Source organism: Hydra viridissima, unplaced genomic scaffold (assembly GCF_058129835.1).
Source record: "Hydra viridissima isolate aposymbiotic clone 2 unplaced genomic scaffold, HvirCarnegie_v1 scaffold_2, whole genome shotgun sequence".
Lineage (NCBI taxonomy): Eukaryota > Metazoa > Cnidaria > Hydrozoa > Anthoathecata > Hydridae > Hydra > Hydra viridissima.
In genome coordinates, this window is record NW_028324301.1 from 1,662,423 (window position 1) to 1,686,949 (window position 24,527).

The window sequence follows — 24,527 nt, forward strand, 5'->3', positions numbered from 1 at the left end:
TGAAACGGGGACTGAGTAAATTGATCGCTTCACAGTCCCTCATTAGTCTAATCTGGGGGTTTTGGCATGCATGGTAAATTTCGTAGTACTAGTTTAGTGCGTCAACTGAAAAGTTCTTTCTCCGAGAGGTTTGCAGTTTTGAAATTTGTTGAATAGAATCGTATCAAATGTAAAGTTACAAAATATTTTCATTGATGACATAAAATCTATTTAAGCAACCCACATAAAAATTGCAAAAACCAACAAGAATTCCTTTTTTAAATAAAATTTATTTAGAAAGTTTTTCAGAGTGCAGATTTTGTCAATATATTTGCTCGTATTAATCACGTTCTTCAAAGTGCAGACTTTCTTAATAAATTTGCTCGTATTGATCACGTTCTTACCACGCTAATAATTTACTTCAAATAATTTTAAATAAACTGTGGGCAGCAGTTTCCACTCATTTCGCAAAAAATGATTTACGATGATTTACTTCTCCTTACGGTGGATCTGTCGGAAACATCTTTAGTATCAGATCCTCTAAAAATATTGATAATCTAACAAATTCGTATTTTTACATTTAACAAAGTTAATGAAAAATTAAAACCTTAAATTCTTAACATTCATAACTTTAAATAGTGTTAAAATTTTCAAAAATTTATGTCTGTAAGATATTTAGAAAGTGTTATTATTATTATTATTATTATTATTATTATTATTATTATTATTATTATTATTATTATTATTCAAGAGAACTGTACACGAGTTCTTTTGAGTGAGCTCTAACAGTTTACTGTTTGATATTGTAATTTTTGTATTTTATTCATATCCAATTATGATGATCCTCTGAATTTGGATTGGATTCACTTGCGTTTGGATTTCATTCAATTTTTTGTTGTTTGTAAAGGAGCAATTTTCTTGTAGTGTTCTTCGTTTTTTCATTTACTGTTTTTATCTTATTAGAAATCTGGAGACTCTCCAAAACAACTTCTATTCACAGGGTTCATTAGAATATTTGTGATTTGGTCCTCTAGGAATGACTGAAAGAGACAAAGAACGCATTTTCAGTTACAAAGTTTTTTGTCATATTTTTAGTGACGTTGTGTCAATTGTGAAATTGGTAAATCCTTCATCTAATAGAACAACGTTTCTGCTATTTTATTTATTTTTTTCAAATCCTTCGAGGATTTTTACGTCAATAAAAAAAAAAATACCGGTTTTTGGTTTGTTAATTTTCTCGAGGATTTTTTTTAAGAGCAAAAAAAAAAACAAATCTTCTTTCTACAAAAACGTTGTACTCAATAAATGCATGATGACTTAATTTTACTAAATGTAAGCAAATAAAATATTAATCAAATATGAAAACAAATCTTAAGTAAACACATTTAATGAAATAAAACCTTTGTGAAACTTGATCACAGTAACATGCCATACTTACTTTTGACATGGTGCAATTAATAAACATTCTGTTAGACCACATACTTAGCCCTAAACTATTTTTAAGAAATATTGCAAAGTATAAATTACAAAAAATATAAATTACAAAAAATAAAAAGATTATGTTAAACTTTTTTAAACAGCAAAATTGCAAATGACTTATAGAGCTTTTTTTTTGTCCACATACTGAACTAGAATCTTCAAATCCAAACAATGTTAATAATGCATGTCACAAAACTTGTCCGAATAAAAAAAAAACTTAAAAATGATTAAAGGGGACTTGATTAGTGTTGTTATGGTTACTACTACCAATTCCTTATCAACGATTTTACAAAATAAAATATTATTTAGTTCAAGTTACTTGGATGAAAATTTGAAAAACAATTCTGTTTTTTTTTATTTTTTTTTTGTTTTTTCACTTCAACTTCAAATCGTTGGATAAACATCTGCGTTTCACATCAATCGTAATGGAAGGATATTTTGATCACAAAGTTTGATCACCGATAATGTTTTCTATACCACCATGAATATATTATGACAGTCAACAATCATACTATTATACTATCATACTATTGATTCTTTTGATAAAGTGGTTCTTAGCGCTTCAGATGAGAATACAGCACCATTTGGAACTAAGTTTGTTGTTGATATTATTGGACATTCTGCGAGTGTCATTCCACTCAATCCACCAATAGATTTAGAATTTCAACAGCTTTTGTTAAATATAACTAACCATTTCCAGCCGATAGGACCAGCAGAAGAAGGCGATTCTGACCCGGATTGTGTCAGGATGGAAAAAATTAACCAGTTTTAACAGAGCGAGCAGAAGAAGAAGAGTATAATCCGGAATGCAGAGAACTGAAAAGTATTCGCCAGTTTCCGCCTGCAGAACCTGCAGGAGAGCTTAATCTGAAATGTGCAAAGATGAAGAATAATGGTCAATAGTCAGCAGCAGCAGCATGCATTCAGGGATCTCATCCGAGCCTTGGTGATTCAATACCTAAGCCTACGTATTTCATTCATAAACTGCTCTTCACCGTGATCGTAATAAGATAAAAAAATTTGTATCGAGCCACCGTCAATCAACTGGTAATGACCACATCAACTTTGTGGAAGTAGGAACAACAACAAAAACTAAGTGTAAGTCACTCATGCTGAGAATAAACCAAGCTCAAGTGACAAGACGAAAGAAAATCCGTTCCTTAATTTGAATTGCTTTAAGTTTTACGTGTAGACCTTCACATTCTTATTTTTCTTCCTATTTTCAGTTTAAGTAGGAACATTTACAACCGCATGTTTTTTTTAATTCTTTGAACTGATTTTGTTATTTGAGAACTAGATCTATAGATTCATTAATACTAGTCCTAATCGTTTTATTCAGTGGCTAATTGTCGAAACATGGCTTCATAGCTCCCCCCCCCCCCCGCCCTTCCAATCATAATGTGAGGAGGGAAAACGAAAAAAAATATGAACATAACTTTTAAGTTTTACTCGACTTAAACATATTATGTGTTAAAATGAAGAAAAAAGCGAGACAGCGAAACACCAGGTGGACACTCATGTACTATTGCATGAAAAAAAAAACCAGTCGCACCATTGAAGTTTAAAACTGTTCTCGCAACAAAACGACCAGAAAACTCAACTGTAAATACACTGATAAAATGTTGTTAGTTGTTACGGCACAATTCTGTAACTATTTTATAATTTTTGCAATCAGGTCGAGATCGGAGAAAAACGCAAATCAAAAGATAGCTGGTAAAACCCATTTTAGAGTCAAAATAAAAACACTAAACGAACTTGAAAATAAAATCAACTGTTATACTACAACACCTGATTTAAGAAAATTCTGTGGGCGCAAAGAAAAAGAACATTTAAGAAAGTCTAGCAGAATCTTTGGGAGGATATTTAGGAGAAGTTTTGGGAGATTTTTAAAAAGATTTCATCTTACTATCTTTATTCGTAAACGTGAAAAGAGTATACTTGAGTTAAGTATTTGAGGGTATTTATTAAATATTTGAGGGTATTTATTAAATAAAACATGAAAGGCAATTAGTTAGATTTGGGGAACTATTATATAATTATTAAATGTATTAAGGTTTTGATTAGTCCTATATGTAAGACCTAAGTTTTAACAGTAAGTAACCATGAGAGCGTTTCCATGACTAATAGTGCTTTATTTCATATCTAATTTTACCACTTTTTTGTGGAGAGCCATTTGCTTTCTGTTGTTTCTAAGGCGATATAATGCAATTAATTTCAATAAAATGCTATTTTGTGCTTTGTTTGTGCAACGTTTAAATTATAAATGTGAATCTTTCTTTCCAATTTAATACTAAAGTAACAGGCCACTGAATATTATAGAATTGTAGAGTTGAATTGAATGGGCTTTTACTGTTTACTAATTGAAAATCATATCTCTAGTAGTTAAGATTTTAACTTCAGGCCTACGCACTAATAAGCTCACTACTTGCATACTTAGTCGAATCCAGATGCAAAAACGCTGCTTAAATAAGTGGTTTTCTGGTATTACAACATTCACCTGCGAGATTTGTTTGCCATAGGAATTTAATTGCTTTACGTTTAACCACATTCGGCCAATTTCATACTAGGTTAGGTCAGGTCTGTCATTGATGCTGTTAACGCCACATCTTCTGTTTGTATTTTCGTCAAAAAATAGTTCGAATTTTATCATCATCAGAATCAAAGTATGGTGGTTAAAAAGCAGATGTAAATCAAAGTCTTCAAGTAGCACTTTACCGCTACCTTATGCAATTTTGGAAAAAATTAAATTTTTTTAAAAAAAATTTAATTTAAAAAAAATAAGAATAAAAAAACTTGGCATTGGGATTTTAGTTTCTCTTCTTGATTCTCAATTTTTCAAGGATTTTCAAAATCAACAGCCTTTTGGTCTCAAAGTATATTGACTTTTTGATTTTCCACCTTCAATGGATAAAAATTTACCATTTTTTTTCCGATAAAGTTTTTTTGATCATCTTTCCAATGAGATCGAAGTAAAAATTTCATTGAACTGTAAAAAAAGAAAAAATACTATATTCCTAAATCATAAGAAGTTTTGTTAGAAAAATTTCAAAACAAAAACTTCATGAAGTTTATACGAACAAGTGTTAATTTGAAATCTCCTCTATTGGGAAAATCTTAGTAAGGGTGCCCATCTAGCAGCAAAGCTCACCATCAGACATTTTAATCGTATTCACTTTTTCGATTTTAAGCTATGTGATTTCCCAATGTGTATTTACCCAGGAAAAAAAGTTCTATAGAACTTCTATAAACTTTTTAAACATATGGCCTATAGAAATTCCATAGAAATTCTGTAGAACTTCTATAGAATGTCTATTAATTTCTGTAGAATTTGCTAAACTTTTTTTTTTATATTAAAACATATAAAAAAAAAAAAGTTCCATAGGAATTTCTATAGAAATTAGCAGAGATTTAATAGAAATTCTATAGAATCCTATAGAATTTCTATAGGCCATATGTTTAAAAAATTTATAGAAGTTCTATAGAACTTTTTTTCCTGGGTAGGTGCGATGTTATGAAAGCCCAACTTTAAAAGATCGTATTTCAAATCCTCATTTATAATTCAAAATCGTTAAATTATTGCTATGATAATAATCGATATTCAACGAATTTTACCTGGAGTGATGCGAAATGACGATACCCCGGCTTCTGTTTAAAGATGTACAGTTCTGTTAGAGAAGCCTCTTCGGAAGAAATTACATTTGAGACAATCTGGAAAAAAGAAACATGAATCTACCGAAAGGAAATATGCTAAGAAAAAAACAAAAAGCCTTCAGTCTTGAATTCCGCTTTTAATCATTTGGCATTAACTCTACATAAAAATAGTAACAGCATTTAACATCGGCGCTTGTTCCATGATCAGTCACTGTTGATATAATCCCTCTTGTTTCAATATCGTAATTCAGAAAAAAGTCTCTTTAGGTGCCGAGCAGAAAAAATCGACCACGTTTTAAATTTCTAGAAATCTTAAGAGGATAACATTAGGATGCAAAAGATTCTTGATAACAATTTGCTCTGTAAACAGCTTACTCTTTATAGAAACTCGCCTAAAAAAATCCCTTATTTTGTAATTCAAAAATACCAAGGGAGAGGTCGAATACGTTACTAAATCCAAGTTGGCACGTCTACTACCGAAAATAAATGAACAAAAATATGCGAATAAAAAATGTAAATACATGAAAGCAATTGAAAATTCACTGCAAATCTTAATCCAATATTGAGTGTATGAGTTTATAAAAAAACCTCCGTAGGTTATTACCTTCTGAGGGTAATAACTAATGCAATGGTATAACGAAGCTTGCGATGCCTAATGTAATTATCCCCACAAGGTAAGAGCTAGTTAATAACGAGGAACTGATTTCAAACAGTTAAAGGTTTTTAAGTGCACACAACTGTTATTTACAGAAAAAGATTTTATATTTTTTGATCTTAAACCAAACTAAATTCATTGCAGTACATTTGTGCATGCAGACAGTGTTAGGCAAGATCTAATGGTCATTATAGCTTAACCTATATAAGTGAGATCAAGGTACACAAAATAAATTTAAAAAAAAAAAGCATTTTTGTTTCAAATTATTGATTGGCTTCAACATAATATTGGTATTTTGTTATCTAACATCATCCCAATCATTGTAAGTGAAAATTCTCCAAAATATGCTCGTTTGAAACCAACCAACTTGGCAGATCAGGTTTACAATAGCTTAGAGCCATGGGTTTTTATCAACGGAACGGGTTGATACAAGCTCTTAACAGTCCTAAAATCAGGAAGAAAACATTTTATAAAAACAACCGATGAACCCGTCGAGGATAGTTTTTATAAAATGTTTCTATAAAATGCGTCTCTAAAGTGCGGGTTACTTTTAAATGAATGATTAATAAAAAAAATGTAATTGCAAAATATTTTTTTAATTAACATATAAGAATTTTTCAACAAAAGCACTTTTTTTTTACATTAACTTGTTAATTTCGAAGAAATTAAAACGTGCAGCTCCATAGTAAAGTGAATTTTTTAAAATTATTCCATAATTTTCATAGATATATTAATATAATCTCGACAAATGAGTTTCATTTTTCTTATCGACTGCCAAACTGTAAGAATGGATTTAACCGAATACTTACATTTGCAATATGGTGTGTGCGTATTACGAACATCTCCACATTCAATTGAGATGTTTTTTATATTTTTAATTATCCACATGTATATAATTATTCTACTAGCAGTTGACGACAGTATTTTAAAAAATATATCGCCGTTTTTAATCTTCAAATACTTACCCCTACTAGTAATAATAAAATTATGCACAGATCTGTTATTAATAGTAGAAGTAGAGCTTATTTAACTTACGAGCTTCTTAATAGTGAAACCACCAATATAATTTCTTTAAGAAGAATTAATTAAAAATAAAAAACAGATCTTTTTACATCGATAGAGTATTTTTTAGAAATGAACTAAGGTATCGAAATACACTCCTTGTGACTTTGGTATGACTATAAATAAAACAGCAGATGTTGGGCAAACCTGTGAAACCTCCTTCATAGAAAAAGCTGATGGCTACTGTAAAGAAAGTATAACGAAACAAAAAGATGTTGTGACACAAGCTATCAGTTCACCACTAATAGATGGTGACAAATGGTTATTAACTTATTTTCTACTTTTTATTATTAATTTATTGTATTCATTTCTGTAAAAATGTAATAAAGAAACTATAAAATCAAATAGAATCTATATAAATGAAATTAAAATAGTCTAGTAATAATAATTAAAAAAAATAGATGTTTAAGAATGATTAATATTGCTGAACAATTGTTAAGATCTGTATGATATTAAGATCTATATGATATTAAGATCTATATGATAGATTGAATATTTTTAGGTATCTGCTGGATATGCGCTGGTACAAGCTATGGGAGAATTATGTAAACCAAGATGACACATCTGCTTCAGAGTCCTATAATCCTGGACCAATTGACAACTCCATGATTGTTGACCCAAGTAAGTTTGTATTTGTCGTAGTTATAAATTTATAAGATAAACAATATCTTAGGTCAATATGACCAATTAATATATTAATTTTGCTATGTTTTAGTATTGTTCTTACTTCCTCTAACCAATTAATAATTTATTTTTAAAATTAATCTTTATGTACTTTATTGGTAAATGAACCATTAATAATTTAGTGTTGAAATTATTAATGATTTAATTCATGCTCTTGCTGAATTGGTAAATGAATACCAATACAGTAGAGAGCACAAATAAGAACTTTAACCATATTTTGTTCAAAGGCTAAAATCATGTATATGATTTGTATAACCAAACAACTGAGTAAACACATTTAAAACAAGTTTTTCTAAAAAATGTTTTTATGTTAAAGTAATAAAAATAAACTGTAACTAAACAAGTTCAGGTTTAAAATGTTGTTACTGTTACTTCTGTTTCTGTATTTTACAGCTTTTTACAATTATAATGTTGTGCTTTAAAGTAATAAACTTTCAATATCAGGTTCATAAAATACAAAAAAACTCCAAGTGCTGTAAACAACAAATATGCAGTCAGGCTCTTGGTTTTCTCCATAAAAAGAAGGGTGTTTTTTCTAGTAAACTTTGCTAAGGTGTTTAAGTTTAATTTTTTATGCTACTCTCTGAAAACTCCTTGTAAAAATCCAAAGCATGATCCCTTTCTACAATTTCAAGTGTCTTTGAAATGCTACACCTATCCAATTTTCACCATTAAAACTTTTTATTGTTAAAGAAAGCATTTCTAGATCTAAGATCTTTAAAGATATACTACTCACTATCTTTTTCAATTAAATCAGTTAACCTGGATGATAAAAAAATGGCAGGTTTCTCAACAAAGGAATAATTCTCAACAAATGCTTTTTTACTTCATCCCTTCATCCCATCATTTACTTCATACTGGAACAGATAGTGTTAAAAGGTAATCAAACATGTTATCTTCTTTATGCAATTAAGTTATTTATTATATGAATGTCTTTTTTAGAGTACTTCTCTACTCTTGTAGAGATTCAATCCTAATTCTTTGAGGTATAGACTGAGAAAAGTGGAGGTAAAGATGTACACTTCATTACCATCCAACTTTCCTGTCTTCAAGACAGCTGAAGTATTACCTTACAGTCTCCAAATGTTTTTAGTAGTCTTGTTTTGCAGTAATCCCTGATTTATGCTGTTAAAAGAAGTATTGTAGTGAATGTGGTTTTGTTTTGTTTTGTTTTTTTTGTTTTTGTTTTTGTTTTTTTTTTTTTTTTTTGGGGGGGGGGGGGGGGACTGGTAATTGAATATATCCTTATCATTAACTAGATCACTGGATCAACTGGATCAATATACTATTTTTTGTATCAGCTGTCAAAAAAATATTTTTTGTAGTTTATACTTTATTTAAAATTCTCTTGTCATCCTAAACCTTAAGGATATATCAAAAACAGATTCTGTCAATTCAACCTTTTGTCTGCAAGATTTTCTCTTGCTAAAACAGTACCACACTACAATTTTGTTTAAAACTCCATGAATATAAGTTAAACATGTGCTCTATATACACCATGGTAAATCCAAATGTAATTTTTTCTTTTTTTTTTAAGATTACCACAAAGTTTCAAAGGAATTTGAACTTTTTTTGGGTCCCCCTTATCTTTAAAGTTTATAAATATAGCTGTAATACTAAAATTTCCCCCTTCCCACCCTCCTTTTCCCCTCCCTACAAAAAAAACAAACTATAACTCATAGAATTCATGTAAAAGATATGAAGTTTTTTGATGTTGAAACAAATTATGCAGAGATGATACTACTTTGTCCTAAAACAGGCATATATTCAACATATTTATATGTTAGACATATGCATATGTCCAACATATAAATATGTTGTATATATGTATTCTCAGCATATAAATATGTTATATATATGTATTCTCAGATATATAGATGCTGACCTCCATTTGGTTGTTTTTTTTTGTTCATTTGTTTTTAAACATTTTACATTTATAATAGTCTTTCTTAACTTCTTGCAAGACATTTTGGTAATGTTTTTTCAGTTTTGGCTGTTGTCAGAGAATCAAAGCTCAGCTCCTTGCTCAGCATGTTTGTTTATATTTAATTCTCACATGTTGCTCATTGATGTTGGAAAAGGTTTTTAGGCAAAAGATTTATACAGAAATGTTTTTTTTTTGGGACAAAAAAATTAATCTAGCTTTATAGTGTTAAACACTTACCAGAAGTCTACAACTATGTTGGTAAGGAAACTGATTTAGGAAACACATGCTTTCTGTAATTTGTGTAAAACAATCTTGAGGCTTGAGCATGTTTGAATATTTGAACAGTGATTGAAAAGATATTTATACAAGGATTCTTTGATCATCTTTTGTGACATAAAACTTGTAAATATTTTTTGTGCCATTTAATCTCATAGCAACAAACATCCATGTTGTTTTTGTTATATTGAGCCCACAAGTATCCATTTGCTGCTTGGAGTAGTAAATCTCTTGTTTACAAACTTCAATGGTGTTAGGCCAAATTATTAGACAGGGGATTAGACAAATTACAGCAACTCTCTCAGACAGTAAGTATGAGAAAAGCTTCTCGCTTCACTCAGATTATCACACGTTAGGAATGTTGTCACTGTGTACTTAGACAACAATTTGAATCCTGTTTTTGAAGTTCAATAAAAGCAGTGTCTGGTTCCATCACACTTCACTGTCTACATTCTATCATTTATTTCAAATCATCAAAAGCATGTCTCAATAAGTATTTTTTAGGATGTTTCATCAATATCAAAGTCCCAAGTTTACAAACTGAGAGAGATAGTTTTGTCCCTTGAAGAGGGTTTTTAAATCAAGAAGTAAATAGTTTTGTAATCTTCTAGTCTATAGGTATCTGGATAACTATGAGAAAATAAGTAAATGTGTTTGTGTTTTTCTAAATCTTTCTAGTAGGCTATATCATACAAAACCTAACCAAATTTATTTTTATATTGAAAATGCTTTAAGATGATTATTTACAGTTTCAGTGAGGATTGCTATCATTATTCTTTAATTAAGATTTTTGAAATTTAAAATTAACACTGTTTTATAAGTAAATAAATTAATAAATGTATCTTTAAGTGGTCATTATCTAAAAAAAAATTTATTTCAATTTTTTTTTAGATAATGGCAAGTTAAAGGAACATTTATTGGAGCAGCAGGATTACATGCTTATAAATGAAGAAGGGTGGTCTAAACTTGCCAGCTGGTATGGCTTAGTGGACAATCAAGAACCTATTTGTCGAAAAGTTGTTCAACATGGTTTGTATATGAAGGAAACAAAAGTAGAGGTTTATCTGATTGAGTTGAAGTTGTGTTCATTTAATGATATGGACAACGTTGTTTTACGAAGTTTCAGCAAAGGTTCTACAATTGGTAAACAAAATATTATTCTCATTATTTCTAATTTAGACAAATTTTTGCTGTTTTTTTTTTTGTTTGTGTTACTTTTGTGTCATCTTATTTTTTGCTGAATCAGAATGGTAGAGAAACCTTTTTTTTTTTTTTTTTTTTTTTTTTTTTTTTTTTTTCAACAAAATGTTTGCTGCAAGGCAAAAACAATTAAATTTGTTGTCAGCAAATTTATTTTTTTTTTTTTCAGTCAACAGACAAATTTTTTATGATAGGTTTAGCAGTTACAAAAAACAGACATCATTTTATAATGGCTTATTTTTCATTTTAATTACAATCTTGCAATATATTTTTTTAGCTGAAGTTTTGGTTGAAGCTAAGAAGGCGTTAAATATTCCAGAAGATGTTGAAACAAGATTATGGTATAAGTTTATGCAAAACACTTATGAAATAATCACAAAAATGGACACTACTCTGCAAGATCATACAATTACAAGTGGTCAGGTAGAGTTGGTTTATTCAGTTTCTATTTATTGTTTTTTTTTTTTTTTTTTTTAATTTACTGATAAAACGAATTTATGCAAAAGATAAAAAAAAAGGCTAACTTTGTCATCCTTTATCTCAGGTTTCACCAAATTTGGTACAGTTGTTAATTACTTAAAATCCTTTTAAAAATGTTATATCTTCTTAGTAGCACAGTGAAATCTTTTAGTACCTGGGTAGTTTGAGGGTAGGAGAGCCCAAAGTTAAAGTGAGAATTCAGTATTTTTGATGTTATTATATTCATTTTAAAATTGCCATTTCACTTTTTATGAATGTTTATAGATAAATTTCATACAAAAAAAACAAGTTGAAACACTTAATTCTAATAGCCCTCTTCAATTTTGATGACTTTGCTATATTACTATTCATAAATATAGTTAAGTCATCAACATTTAAGATCAATTAAACTAACAATGCCAACTGTTTTTGAGAAAGTTCTCAGGTGGTAAATTCTAATGAAAAAAAAAGCTGATTTTTGTAGAATGTCTAATGTTAACAAGTTAAATCTATTTTCAAGAAATTTTTTTATACAGCAATTTATGGTTTATAATATTTACTAAGAAGAAATATTTTTCTAAGAGTTGGAAAGAAAATATAACATCAAATGACCAAATGAAGTAACTCAGCAAGCATATATAGCCAAATGATGTTGTGTAGGGCATCTGATTTTGGTAGAGGCATAAATTCGATGTCCAAGCAACATTATACAGATAACTATGTGTTAATATAGTGAGACTTTCTAAAACACAAAATAAATACCACATGATGCCAACGAAATATTGCTTTACCCAATGAATCTGGGAATTAAATTGTAATCATATTCTGATTGAAAACATGAAAAACTTTTCTAATTGTATAACATTGTTAAACTCATAACTGTTACAGGCTTAAAGAAACTAAACTTTTTTTTTTCTACAAGAATACCATGTTGTATCTATCATAATTAGAAAAAATGGTGGAGTATTACTCTCTGTTTTCAAAAACTAACTCTTTATGAAGGAGGGTTTAGTTTTACTAAATGTTACACAGTTTGATAAGCTTAGTAATGATTTTAAGTTAAAATGTTCTACATTTATAATGCAATATATTTATAATATTCTATATTTATGTTCTGTATGTCTTAGTTTTCTAATTTTTGCTGTTGATTTTTTAGATGCTTGTTCTTGAGTTAAAAAACAAATCTGGCGAGTGGCCCAGACAAACAAGAAATAGGTTTGTTTTTATTGTATTAAAGTAAAATTAAAAGTTACAACAAAGTTTAAAACTTTTGATGGTATTCTTTTTATATGTATATATTCTATGATATACATGATAGAATTATATATATTATTTATAATTACATGTATATTATAGATTATAGATATAGATTGAATTATAATCATAACTTATGTATATTCTTTTTATAATTTTTAACCTTTATTTTTATGGGGCATGTTTTTTTAGCATTCTTTCTGAAATTCCAAAAAATTAAAAGAAACAAAATTCCTCTCTTACATTTTTCTATCTGGTACATTCTTTATGTACCTTGCTGATGGACAAGTAACATTTATCTTTTTTGACTTTTTCTGAGAGAATAAAACTAATACAGTTAAAGCTAATAAGACAAAATAAGACCTTTTTAAAACAAACCATAAAAATCTTTATTGCTTTAAATATTTACTGCTTTTTAAATATTAGTTGTTAAATATTAGAAATCATAGATCTCTGTGGTAAATATATCATATGTTAAGACAGTATGTTTAGAGTCAGTATGCTGATTGTATATCCATCAGTCTGGAGACTTTATTTTATGAGGATATTGTCACTTGTCTTTAGAAAAGTAAATTAAGTTATAATTATTTTACAGGTCACTTTCTGGCTCTACATCAGGGATGGTTAGTGTTTTTGTTAAATTTCAATGGTGAAATTTTTTATTGGTGTTTTATTAGATAAGGTTGTGTTTCTAAAAAGATTTAAATCAAATGTTTTATGAGACCTGTTATTAAAATCTTATATTCTATTTTATTATAGTAATGTCCCATTTCTATGAAAAGGGATAGCAATAAACATTCATAAGCTTTTCAGAGTGACATCTCTTAACATTTTTGACTCTAAATGGTTGAAACTGAAGTTGTTAAATGAATGAAATGCTTTCATTTTTTTTTTTGTTCAGGTGACTTCAGACCAGAGTCTAGGTTCAAGGTAATTTTTTAAAATTTTGTTCTAGTTTTCTTTATGCTTGGTGAAGAGGTAATGAATATAATTTGTGCTTGCTAACAAAATAAAGGAATAAAATAAAACAAATTTTTCTTTAAAAATTGAAAGTAAGATTAAAAAGAGGAGTATCCAACATTTAAGGTTTTCAAATTTAATTTTTTTAATCAGAGATTTTAAAAGTTAAACTGATTCAAAACTTTTTCATAGAACTGTTCAGGCATACAAATATCATTACATTCCTGGTTATCTAATGATGTAATGAAATAGTGCATTTTGATTTTTTATTTTATGCATGTGCATTATATCTTTTTTTTTTTCTTTTTTTTTTTTTGCAGCAGTATTTCAGACAGTTATTCGTATATGGGATACGGAGATTCACGGCAAAGAACAATGTCAACAAAACCTGGCTTGTGTGGTCTGGCAAACATCGGAAACACTTGTTTCATGAACTCTGCTTTGCAATGTTTGAGTAACACCACCCCCCTTACTAGATATTTCCTTTGTATGTTGTTTTGATAAAGTCGTTTTAATGTAAGTTTGATCTTAAAGTGGTTGAATTTTTTAATGTTTTTAAAATTTATACATTTTGTAGCTGGAACTTTCAAGCATGAGCTCAATCCCAACAATCCTCTTGGGATGCAAGGCAAAATTGCTGAAGCATATGCAGAACTCTTACATCATGTCTGGGGATCTAACACTTATTTTACTCCCAGACATTTCAAGGTTAGCGAGATTTTCTAACTGAAGTTTAAGCTCATAAATTTTTCGTATACTTTACTATATTATATCTTACTATATTGTTGAATTTTTTATTTGCCAAAAATATTTTGACAGAAAAACAATAAAGGAAAGTAAAACAGGAAGTTTCCCAATTTGTACAATTACATCTACAATAATTAAGGAAAAATAATTTAAGCTTGTACTTATATTGTTATTACTTACTTATTTCCCTTTATATGGTTGGAGATATGGGTCTTGAGCCTCATGTTGCTTCAAGCTCAATGAATAATCCATTACATATTTAACATTTACAATATTGTGCAAACTTTAAGTCTAAAATCAAGATTATATCTATTACTTTTAGTTATAATAGCATTCATTTGGATATTATGAAATCGTAATTTTAAAAAGGGAAGTTATCTTTAAGTAATTGATACTTTAGACAACTAATTCTTTATGGCATGTTGAACTCATATGTGCCTCAGCTCAGCGTTCTAGAACCATTAAGGAACATGTAATTTAACAGTTTTGGATATTTCTACTTTGTTTAAAATTTGTTCATTTTTTTTTTTTTTTCTTTCTTTTTAAGATGCAAGTTGGAAGGTTTGCTCCACAATTTTCTGGTTACCAACAACAAGATTCACATGAACTTTTAGCTTTTTTGCTAGATGGTTTGCATGAGGACTTGAACAGAGTAAAACAGAAGCCATACATAGAACTTCAAGATGATAAAGGCAGACCTGATGAGGTTTTGTAATTTTATTGGTAATTTTTAAGTGAAATTCATTATACTGAAGATTCTCAACTTAATTTGTTAATCTTTGGCTTATTAATTTTTAATTGTTTATAGTAGCTTATATGTTGATATATGTTGCACCAGCTTTTATGTTGGTATATGTTATAGCAGCTTTTATACATAAATTCAGTCAAGGAATTTTTTTTTTTTTTTTTTTTATATTTACAATAATTGTTGTTGCTTTTTCTTTGTGTATTTAAGGTTTGTGCATCAGAAGCATGGAAAAATCATAATTTAAGAAACAGTTCTATTATTGTGGATCTTTTTCATGGATTGTTTAAGTCCACTGTGCAATGTCCTGTTTGTCAAAAAGTAAACACTTGTCAGTTAAGATGTTTAAATATTAAGGGTTTTATAAGTTTAATTATTTTTTTTGCCTTTTTATACTTTTTAGAAATCGGTGACATTTGATCCGTTCTGTTATTTATCCCTTCCTCTGCCAATAAAAAAAGAGCGCAATCTTGGAATTACATTTGTTCCTTTGGAAGTATCTAAAGCACCAATCAAAGTAATTGTCAGTAATAACTTAGACCAGCAATAAAAAAAACTTTTTTAACAATTTTGCTTGGTTCTTTTATTTTTGGGTGTGTAAATTCTTAAAATAATTATTTGGAAAAGTTATTATTACCTACCTTTTTTTTTTTTTTTTTTTTTTTTTTTTTTTTAATATTTGCGCATTTTAATATACTAAAATGTACAGTAAATCTAAATGAATTTAGAGTTAAAGTGGTAGTAAATGGAACTTCAATACTGCACTCTGTTTTCCTGCCTTATTCTTTTTTGCTTAGAGCTGTTAGTTTTCTTTCAGTTAACATAACCTCACTTTTCAGCTTTTTGCTTAGGTGCTCTAAGTGTGACAGTGGTTGTAAAAGCATTTCTAATAGTAATTTAAAAATATCAAAGAAACTTATTTTTGCCCATGTGCTCTAAGTATGACCATGGTTGTAAAGGCATTTCTAACAGTAATTTAAACATATCAAAGAAACTTTTTTGGCTAAAGAAGTATTTTAAATTAAAGACTAAAACTATCTTAGCAAATATGATAAACTTATCATAGGAAATATAATAGATAAGGACAAAACCTGAGATATTGTCTGAAGCAATCCACTTCTTACAAATCTTGACTTTTCCTTGACAGCATAGGTGATGTGAGTGAAGAGTGTGTGAGCAGGAGAGCAGTTTCACCAGAACATCAAAGAGATGGAGAAACATTACCAGGGATGGTAAAATAACATTACTGCTGGTTACACTGTAACAACAAAAAGCATCATATATCAGAGAAAATGCATCATATATTAGAGAAAAAGCATTAAATATCAGAGAAAAAGCATCATATATCAGAGAAAAAGCTGTGTAGCTTTTTTTCTGATATATGATGCATTTGCAAAGCTTCAAAGAGAAGAGATCATTGTATTGAAATGAGAGATAAATATAGTGATGTGTTCAATAAATTCTGTTACTAAATAAAAGTTCAGCATCAGTTTATAGCTTATTTATCCCATTTAAAATACAATCAAAATGTGAAAATGTGAGAGAACTGTAAGTGATGCAAGAAAAACTGATGCCAAATATGGTTTGAGCACCCAAAAATACATGTTCAGCTGCGTTTGTTCAAAAAGTTTTCATAAGTTTTATGTTGTTTTGTGTAACATAATAATTGAATAAATCAATAACAAGTTTTTTCAAAGTTACAAATTTAATCTCTATTACAGCTTAAAGTAACTGTACCAAAACTGGGAAACATACTTGATCTTACAAGTGCTGTTAGCAAGCTTACAGGAACTGACCCAAACAAGGTTCAGATTTTTTATCTTTTCTTTTTTTTTAAATATGTTAAATCTGATGATGCAGAGGATATTTTCTTTTAATTTAAATGTTTCAGATGGTGGTTGCAGATGTATTCCATTCAAAGTTTCATAAAATATACGAACCAAATGAAAGTTTAAGCCAAATGACAGATAGAGATGATATCAAAGTGTAAGAATAGTTGTTTACATTTTCTTACTGAATTAGGATAAAGTAAGTGAACAAAAAAAAAGTGAAAAACTTTTTTTTCTTTTTTTTTTTGAATTTATTGATTTTGTACTTCATGTTGAACTTTTAAGTTGAACTTTTGAAATAAAACAGCCAGCATAATGTTCCTAGAAATATCTTTTCTGAGTAAAACCTTGGTTTTAAAAATAATTCTGCAACCATAAATCATTATGATATGAGCTTAGAATTAGCCATAAATAATGGAATCTTATTAATAAAAAATGTCTTGATTAGATATGAAATTCCAATTGATATAGCAGCTTCTAAAGATGGAGAATTACTTATTCTTCCAGTTTACTTAAGAAATATGAGGTAAAAAGATATTTTTTTGTTCTTTTATTCCTTGGTTGAATTTTTTTTTGATGCAATATTTTTTTGATGCAATTTTTTTTTAATGCAACATTTTTCAAAAAACAATTTTTTTTTGTTTTCCAGAGAAACGAGTTATACCTACAATTATGGTTATTCAAATCATTCATTATTTGGAACTCCAATTTTTGTGTTTGTACCAAGAGACTCTGTTACTGCTAAAGACTTGTATAAAATCATTCTGCGGTCAATGCAGTAAGAGTTTTTCACAATAATTACTTGCTAACTTAATGATATATGTAATCTGATGAAAAATAAGGTTTTTATTCTGACTTTCTTTTATTTATGAAACAAAAAAAAAAGAAAATTAAATCCAGATAACATTTTAAAAAGACCCTTTAAAAATCACAAATTTCATTTTCATTGTTAAATCACAATGTCTAAAATTTCTTTTTTTTTTTTTGTTAAGCTCTTTGAAATCAGTGGCATTTATAAATATTTTATTGAATACTTTATAGATTGCATACTTAAAGATACAGGGGTTGGACAAAATAATGGAAACACCTTCAAAAACAAACATACCTATTCTAGTAAGGGGTAGGACCCCTTTATAATGACTCGTACAAACTTTGAATGTGTTCTAATGGAATTTTTGTCCTTTCCTCTATCAAAACTGTCTCTAGTTCTTCTAGTGATTTTGGTGTTGGATACTGACTTCTTAAATTATTTTCTAACGTGCACCACAAGTGCTCAATAATATTAAGATCAGGCAATTGTGGTGGCCATTCTGAGACTAATTTACAGTGTGGATTGGGGCATTGTCATCCTGGAATATTGTGTTGCCTTCTGGGAACAGTACTAAGATCATTGGATGGATTTGATTTGATAAAATAGTCAAATAGTCATGACTGTTAATTCTGCCATGAAGGAAAACTATTAGGCCAGCTAATTTCCACGATATTACTTCTCAGATCACAATAGGAAGAAAGCAATTGGCTTCATATGCTTCTTTAGGCTGCCTTCAGATGTAAACTTGACCAGTGGTTGGAAATAATATAAATGATGATTCATCTGAGAATATTACATTCTTCCACTGTTCCATAGACCAGTTCTGGTGATTTTTACACCACTCTAAACATTTTCTAATATTTGTTGTTGAAAGCAAAGATTTCTGGATAGCCTTCCATAAAATCCGGCATTATGAAGCTTCCGATGCACAGTTTTTGTAGAAACTAGATTTTTGAGATGCTCATTAAGTTTGGCAGCAACTTTAACGGCTGTTATTCAGTGGTTTTTGGTGGCAATTTGAGTAAGAATGTGATGGTTTCTATCAGAAAGCTTTTATTTTCCTTCCGAAATTGCACTTTGCTGACAAGGTTTTATCCTGCTTTTCAAATGCTGTTATTACTTTCAAGATTATACCTCTTGAAATATTTAGCATCTGGGTTGTTTTGATCATGCTTGCTCCTGCCATATGAGCACCAACAATTTAGCCTCTTTTGAAATCAGATAGGTCTGCCATGTCCAAGCAATTTTATTTTGTTAAACCAATTTTATCTGAAAAAAAATATATGTATATTACTTAGAAATATAGACAAGGTACTTAAGAAATAAATAATAAAAATAAAAATAAAATGGTGATTGACGGCTTTACAGACACATGTAAATCTGGTTGGCTATTATTAGTGGTGTTTCCATTATTTTGTCCAATCCATATAAGTTACACCATTATACTATTATAATTAAAAGAAAGATTGCACAATTTCTAACTCTCACTTAAAAGATTTACTTTTCTTTTATGAAGTGCTATGTCAATCCCAAAACTACTAATTTGAGTATATGTATATGTTACATATATATTCTCAAAGTATAAACATACTACATACATATATGAGGATATATATGTATACATTTATGCCCTTAAATATATATTTAAGGACATAAAAATTACAGTTTTTGTTTAGCATACCAAAAGGCGATGGCTTTTATTTTCATTGCTCAATGTTAAGATTGATGCATGGGTTTCATCATTGTATATTTTTTGAATTATAGGCGATTTGAACAGGCGCCTGCAATTGCTATTGATAAAGTTGACCAATGTAAGTTAGATGATAGTTAAGAATAATATTAATTATAATATATATTTAATAGATAATATTATTATCAGTAATAGTATATATTTGATAATAAGTCTAGTAATTAACAATTCCGTTTTAAAAACCTAAGAAAATTAAGATTTATTTTCATTAACATCCTGCTTGGGTTTAAGATAATGAGGACATATGCGATGATCATGATGATGAACAGAAAATCAAAGAAGACACATCTGAAAAAGACTCTTTTGAAGATGAGGAAAAGAAGGTCAATTTGGTCAAATGTATAACCATAAAAAATGTTTTCTCATTTGATGAATTGAAGGGACTATCATCTGTTTTATCTTTTTAGAAGGATGCTCTGAAAGGTGACACACCAGACTTTCTTTTTCAAATATGTATCGTAAATAGTGCTGGCAATCAAATTATGTCAGAACTGAGTTATGAAGACACTAAACCTCTTAATTTGAATGGTAAATAGCAATGTTAAATTATTATCAGTGGGAGTGTTCAATTCTTTTGTACTTCTTATTTATATTTACATAAATTATTTAAGGATTAAACAGTTTCCTCTTTTAATTTTATATAGACGACTAAAACTTTTTTTGTAGCTCATACTTACCTAGCAATCGATTGTACTCCAGAGTTTAAGAATAATCATTCAGAAACATTTGTGCAGGTGGATATATACTGTATTTTAAAATTTTTACTGAAGTAGTTTTGCAGCAAACTTTTTTATATATGTATATACACACACATACACTAGTATTCAAAAACATTTTTACTTTAAAAAGAAATATTGACATAAGGCAGAAATCATTTATACTACATTATATTAAATGCGGATTAGTGCCCTTCTACTACAGTAAAAAGTTTTCATTGGACTAATTTTGGCTAAAATGTTTCTTAAATAATTATTTTTTGATTTTGGTCAGATCAAAACTATTTTTACTTACAATTATAATTCAAAAAAGTATTGAAAAATGAATATAACTATCAAAATGCATGAAATCTATAAATATATTAATATTTGGTGGCATTGCTTTTTGAGGCAATCATAGCAGAATGTATTTGAGGCATTGAGTTGACAAGCTTACTAGCCTGTCTATAGGCATATTTTTCCATTTTTGGTGTAAAGCTGCAAACAAATCTTTTTTTTTTGTTAGTGTAATTTTCTTCTCTAACTTAATGCTTAATAAGCTCCTTCCATAAATCTTCAAAGGGATTTAGGTCAGGACTTTGGATAGGCTAGTCCAAAACACAGACTTTACTAGACATAAACCAATTTTTCACCAGCTTTGTGGGTTTAGAGTTGTTATCCTGCTGGAAACTCCATCTTTGACACATTTTTGGTTTGGTTGACATCATTTGATAGCATATGGTTTTCCATCAAATTGACATTTTATTTGGCATCCAAGTTGCTCTCAATTTAAAACTAATGTCCCTATACACACAGGAAAAATATTTTCAGATCATGATGCAACCACCTCCATATTTTACAGGTGGTACAGTGTACCAGGGGTCTTCTGTTTTTAGACAATTAACATACTTAATGCTCTTTGCTGAGTTTTACTCGAGCCATCCAGTTTTTGAAATTAATAATTTTCTACTAGAAAATCTTCCAAATAAATTGTTTTCACATAAACGTCTTTTCACAGTTGAATCAGTTATTTTTACATCAGAATACTTGCTGCATTCAGAAGTAATCTGTGATGCAGTAGGGCAAGGAGCATATTTGATGTAGCTGAAAATCATTTTTCTTAGTCGACCTGATCCAGGATTTTTTCTAAAGTTCCCCTTGAGTGCTTTTATCTTGATCCATGCATATATAAGCTGGTTGGGTGCTCAAAATTAATGAGCACCGTTAGCTTTTATGATTCCACATTTTGTAATGTCATTTACTACTGAGTTTTAAAGATGTTTGCTATGCTCCTTGTGTTATTCCATTTTCAAATGTGATTTTCTCAATTTTTAATGAGATTTGTTGAAAAAATTTTTGTGAAAATAAGAGAATAAAAAAAAACTTTTATTTTAATAAAAGGGTGTATTCTGTTTGTAACCTTTTCTAAAAGACTTTTTTTTCTAAAAGACTTTTTTTCTGAAAAACGTTACAAAGTGAATGCAGTCCTTTATTAAAATAAAAGAACTACTAATTAAAACTATATTTAAATGGGCGTACATTCCACAAACATTCCACAAACAAAGGCTTTAAAATTTTTCTGTTGAAAAATTACTGCATAAAAATTGATAGCAAAAATACTTTTGGCCACTGCTGTATACAATTTAATCAATTCGAACATATACATACATATACATATACATTACATATATATATACATTACATATACATACATACATACATACATACATACATACATACATACATACATACATACATACATACATACATACATACATACATACATACATACATACATACATACATACTAAATATTTATACATTACCATGTTAAAAAATTTTGAGTGGTTGGCATATATTAAGTTAAAAATTGTTTCACTAATGGTATTAGATTCATGTTAGGTAATCATGAAGTTCTAATTACCATACAAAGTTATACTTTCTTCGTTTTAAAGCATTTTCACATCCTTTATTTGTTTTTTAGGAGCCTAGGGAACATTCTTCTTGGAATGCAGAAATCCCTTTAAAAAAACCTGTTAACTTAAAGGATTGTTTAGATCTATTTTTACAAGAAGAAAAGCTTGGCGAGGATGACCCTTGGTAAGAGTCTAGTCAAAGTTTTCTTTACAATGAGATTTTATTTTATGAGTTCTTTTTTTGGAAAAATTCATACAGCCTTAAAACACACCCAAACTACTTAAGATATTTGCCATTAAAATGCAATTAGGTATTGTCCACAATGTAAGGTGCATCGACAAGCTTATAAGAAGTTCGATTTATGGACGCTTCCAAAAATTCTTGTCATTCATCTCAAACGATTCTCTTACAACAGGTGATTTAATTCTTTAGTAATAAATTTTACCAACTTTAATGTTTGATTTCTGTGTTTTTTTATAAATTTTTTTAAATGTAGATATTGGAGAGACAAGCTCGATGCTTTAGTTGACTTTCCAATTAAGTAAGTGATTCAATTGGTTTTCTCAAATTTGAATGATAAAAAACGTTCCTTAAATCTGTAGCCTCTCATTTCATGGAATGACTTTTTTGTTCATTGTTGTGTTTAGGCAATTAGATTTAACAGATTATGTAATAGATAAAAACCATCCTCGTGCTGTTTATGATCTACATGCAGTTTCTGTAAGTACACGACGCCTCTTTTATATTCTTTACCATGAATTCTGTATGAAATAGAGAATGACAACCCATGAAAATCTTATTCAAAGAAAGATAAAATGTATTGTAAATTATACTCTTTATTTACAAACAACGTCAATATAAACATGAATATTTTAGGTTCTTGGAAAAATTATGCCCCATTATTCTTATTACATCTTTAAAAAGATTAACCCTGCGCAAAAGTGTTTCTAAAAAGTTTTTTTAATAGCGTTACAAACTATGAAGATTTTATGTTTTTAGAATCATTTCGGAGGTCTGGGTGGTGGTCATTGTAAGTGAAATATTTTTTATTTTATTGCGTTAATATTTTACTGAGATTTTATAGAAAATGTGGAGGGAGAAGGATGAGAAAGAAGTTCATAATATAAATGACTGAAATTATTTTTTGTTAAATATCTCTACTATTTAAATTCCTTTGTCAAATATGTGTCGTATAAAGATATAACGTATTTTCGAGCAGATATTTTGATATTTTAACAATTTATTGACGTCTTGCGTAGATGATTATCATAACAGAGTCTAACTCCATTTTTGTAAATAATAAAGTTCTCGTTCGATTAAGTTTTTGAAAACTCAAAGTAGACTCTTATGACAGTCCTAGGTATTTTGCAAGTGATCCTTTTCGATTTCATTATATATGTTCTAATTTAACTATAGATACAGCTTACGGTGTTAACTGCTATGATGGACAGTGGTATTATTTTGATGATGCATCTGTAACCTCAGCCAACACGGAGGCAGTTGTCGTAAGTTGTTTCTTTTAGAAAAAGTTCCTTTTTCTTGTCTTTGGATGTTTTTTTTTTGTTTTTTTTTCTTCAAATAAACGTGTAATCAAATTTAGTCAAAAGCTGCTTACGTGCTTTTCTATACGAGACGAGAAGATCCAGATAATGAAATGATGAATACAAGTGAACTTTTAACTGATGACTTCTGCGATGAAAAAATGGATTCTTCTTGAGAAAAATAGTTCACAAAAAACATGAGCTACGTCATGCTTAGTTCGTATTCAAATATTTTTAAAACACCGGATGTTACAAGAATTTTATCGGGTGAATAATCCCGTTCGTTTGCGCATTTTGCGTAAAATTATTCACGTTTTTAAGTTTGAAGTAAAAAAATTTTTTTTAAAAGAAGCAAAACTCGAGTCACTTTTTTTTATTATCTTGACGTAACTGGCACTTACGTCATTGACTTGTGAATTAAAATCTAAAACAATGTACAAAGAAATTCTAACTTCTTTTTTACTTTGTTCTGAAAAAAAAAAAATCGTTTTTTAAACCTTATGCTGTCTGACCCCAGATGAGATGAACTATCTCTGACCTAAGAAATACTCCATATATTTGAAATATTTTATATTTTCTTGGAACACTGACAAAAAAATACATTTTAACTTTTCATTGGATCATTAAGTATATAGTTTACCGTTATTGGATCATTATATACTTTACTTTTATAAACAGTTGCTAACAAAGTACGCTAACAAACACACAACAACAACAAAAAAGTTATTACATATAAACAGTAGTTGCTGTATACGCTGGTAAGCAAACAAAAAATGATCTAGTGTGATTCTTTTTGAAACACTAATTTCCTCTACTGTAATTAAACCTAAAATTTCATATTCCCCACGTCGATGTTGTATTCTTATGACATACAACACATCTTCCTTAAACACTCAGCTCATGGCC

At 28.9% G+C, this 24,527-nt stretch overlaps 1 protein-coding gene across 5 annotated transcripts; it reads left to right on the forward strand.

Annotated features, from left to right (window-relative positions):
* The first annotated feature begins 6,573 nt into the window (after window positions 1–6,573).
* On the forward strand, window positions 6,574–23,987 carry LOC145187755 (ubiquitin carboxyl-terminal hydrolase 4-like). Of its 5 annotated transcripts, none has more exons than XM_090079816.1 (27): window positions 6,574–7,087; window positions 7,329–7,447; window positions 10,605–10,856; window positions 11,191–11,336; window positions 12,529–12,587; window positions 13,222–13,249; window positions 13,528–13,556; window positions 13,907–14,073; window positions 14,164–14,294; window positions 14,881–15,039; window positions 15,289–15,399; window positions 15,482–15,595; window positions 16,800–16,883; window positions 16,970–17,064; window positions 17,356–17,433; window positions 17,557–17,685; window positions 19,483–19,529; window positions 19,700–19,791; window positions 19,876–19,996; window positions 20,135–20,202; window positions 22,148–22,263; window positions 22,391–22,495; window positions 22,577–22,621; window positions 22,728–22,800; window positions 23,080–23,110; window positions 23,497–23,585; window positions 23,681–23,987. In XM_090079816.1, exons 1-27 carry the CDS (start codon window positions 6,939–6,941, stop codon window positions 23,795–23,797), a joined length of 2,754 nt encoding a protein of 917 aa, XP_089935942.1. In that variant the 5' UTR covers window positions 6,574–6,938; the 3' UTR covers window positions 23,798–23,987. The 5 variants fall into 5 exon arrangements, with proteins under 5 accessions (XP_089935942.1, XP_089935943.1, XP_089935944.1 ...); XM_090079817.1 differs by having other exon boundaries at window positions 13,910–14,073; XM_090079818.1 differs by lacking the exons at window positions 6,574–7,087; window positions 7,329–7,447 and adding an exon at window positions 7,694–8,389.
* The last annotated feature ends 540 nt before the right edge of the window (window positions 23,988–24,527 follow it).

Excerpts from the sequence above, each read along its gene's own strand:
- LOC145187755 (XM_090079816.1), top strand. The coding sequence starts at position 6,939 with ATGACTATAAATAAAACAGCAGATGTTGGGCAAACCTGTGAAACCTCC. Across the intron at positions 22,496-22,576 it reads AAACGATTCTCTTACAACAG|ATATTGGAGAGACAAGCTCG; the intron begins GTGATTTAATTC and ends TTTTAAATGTAG. Across the intron at positions 22,622-22,727 it reads TTAGTTGACTTTCCAATTAA|GCAATTAGATTTAACAGATT; the intron begins GTAAGTGATTCA and ends TGTTGTGTTTAG.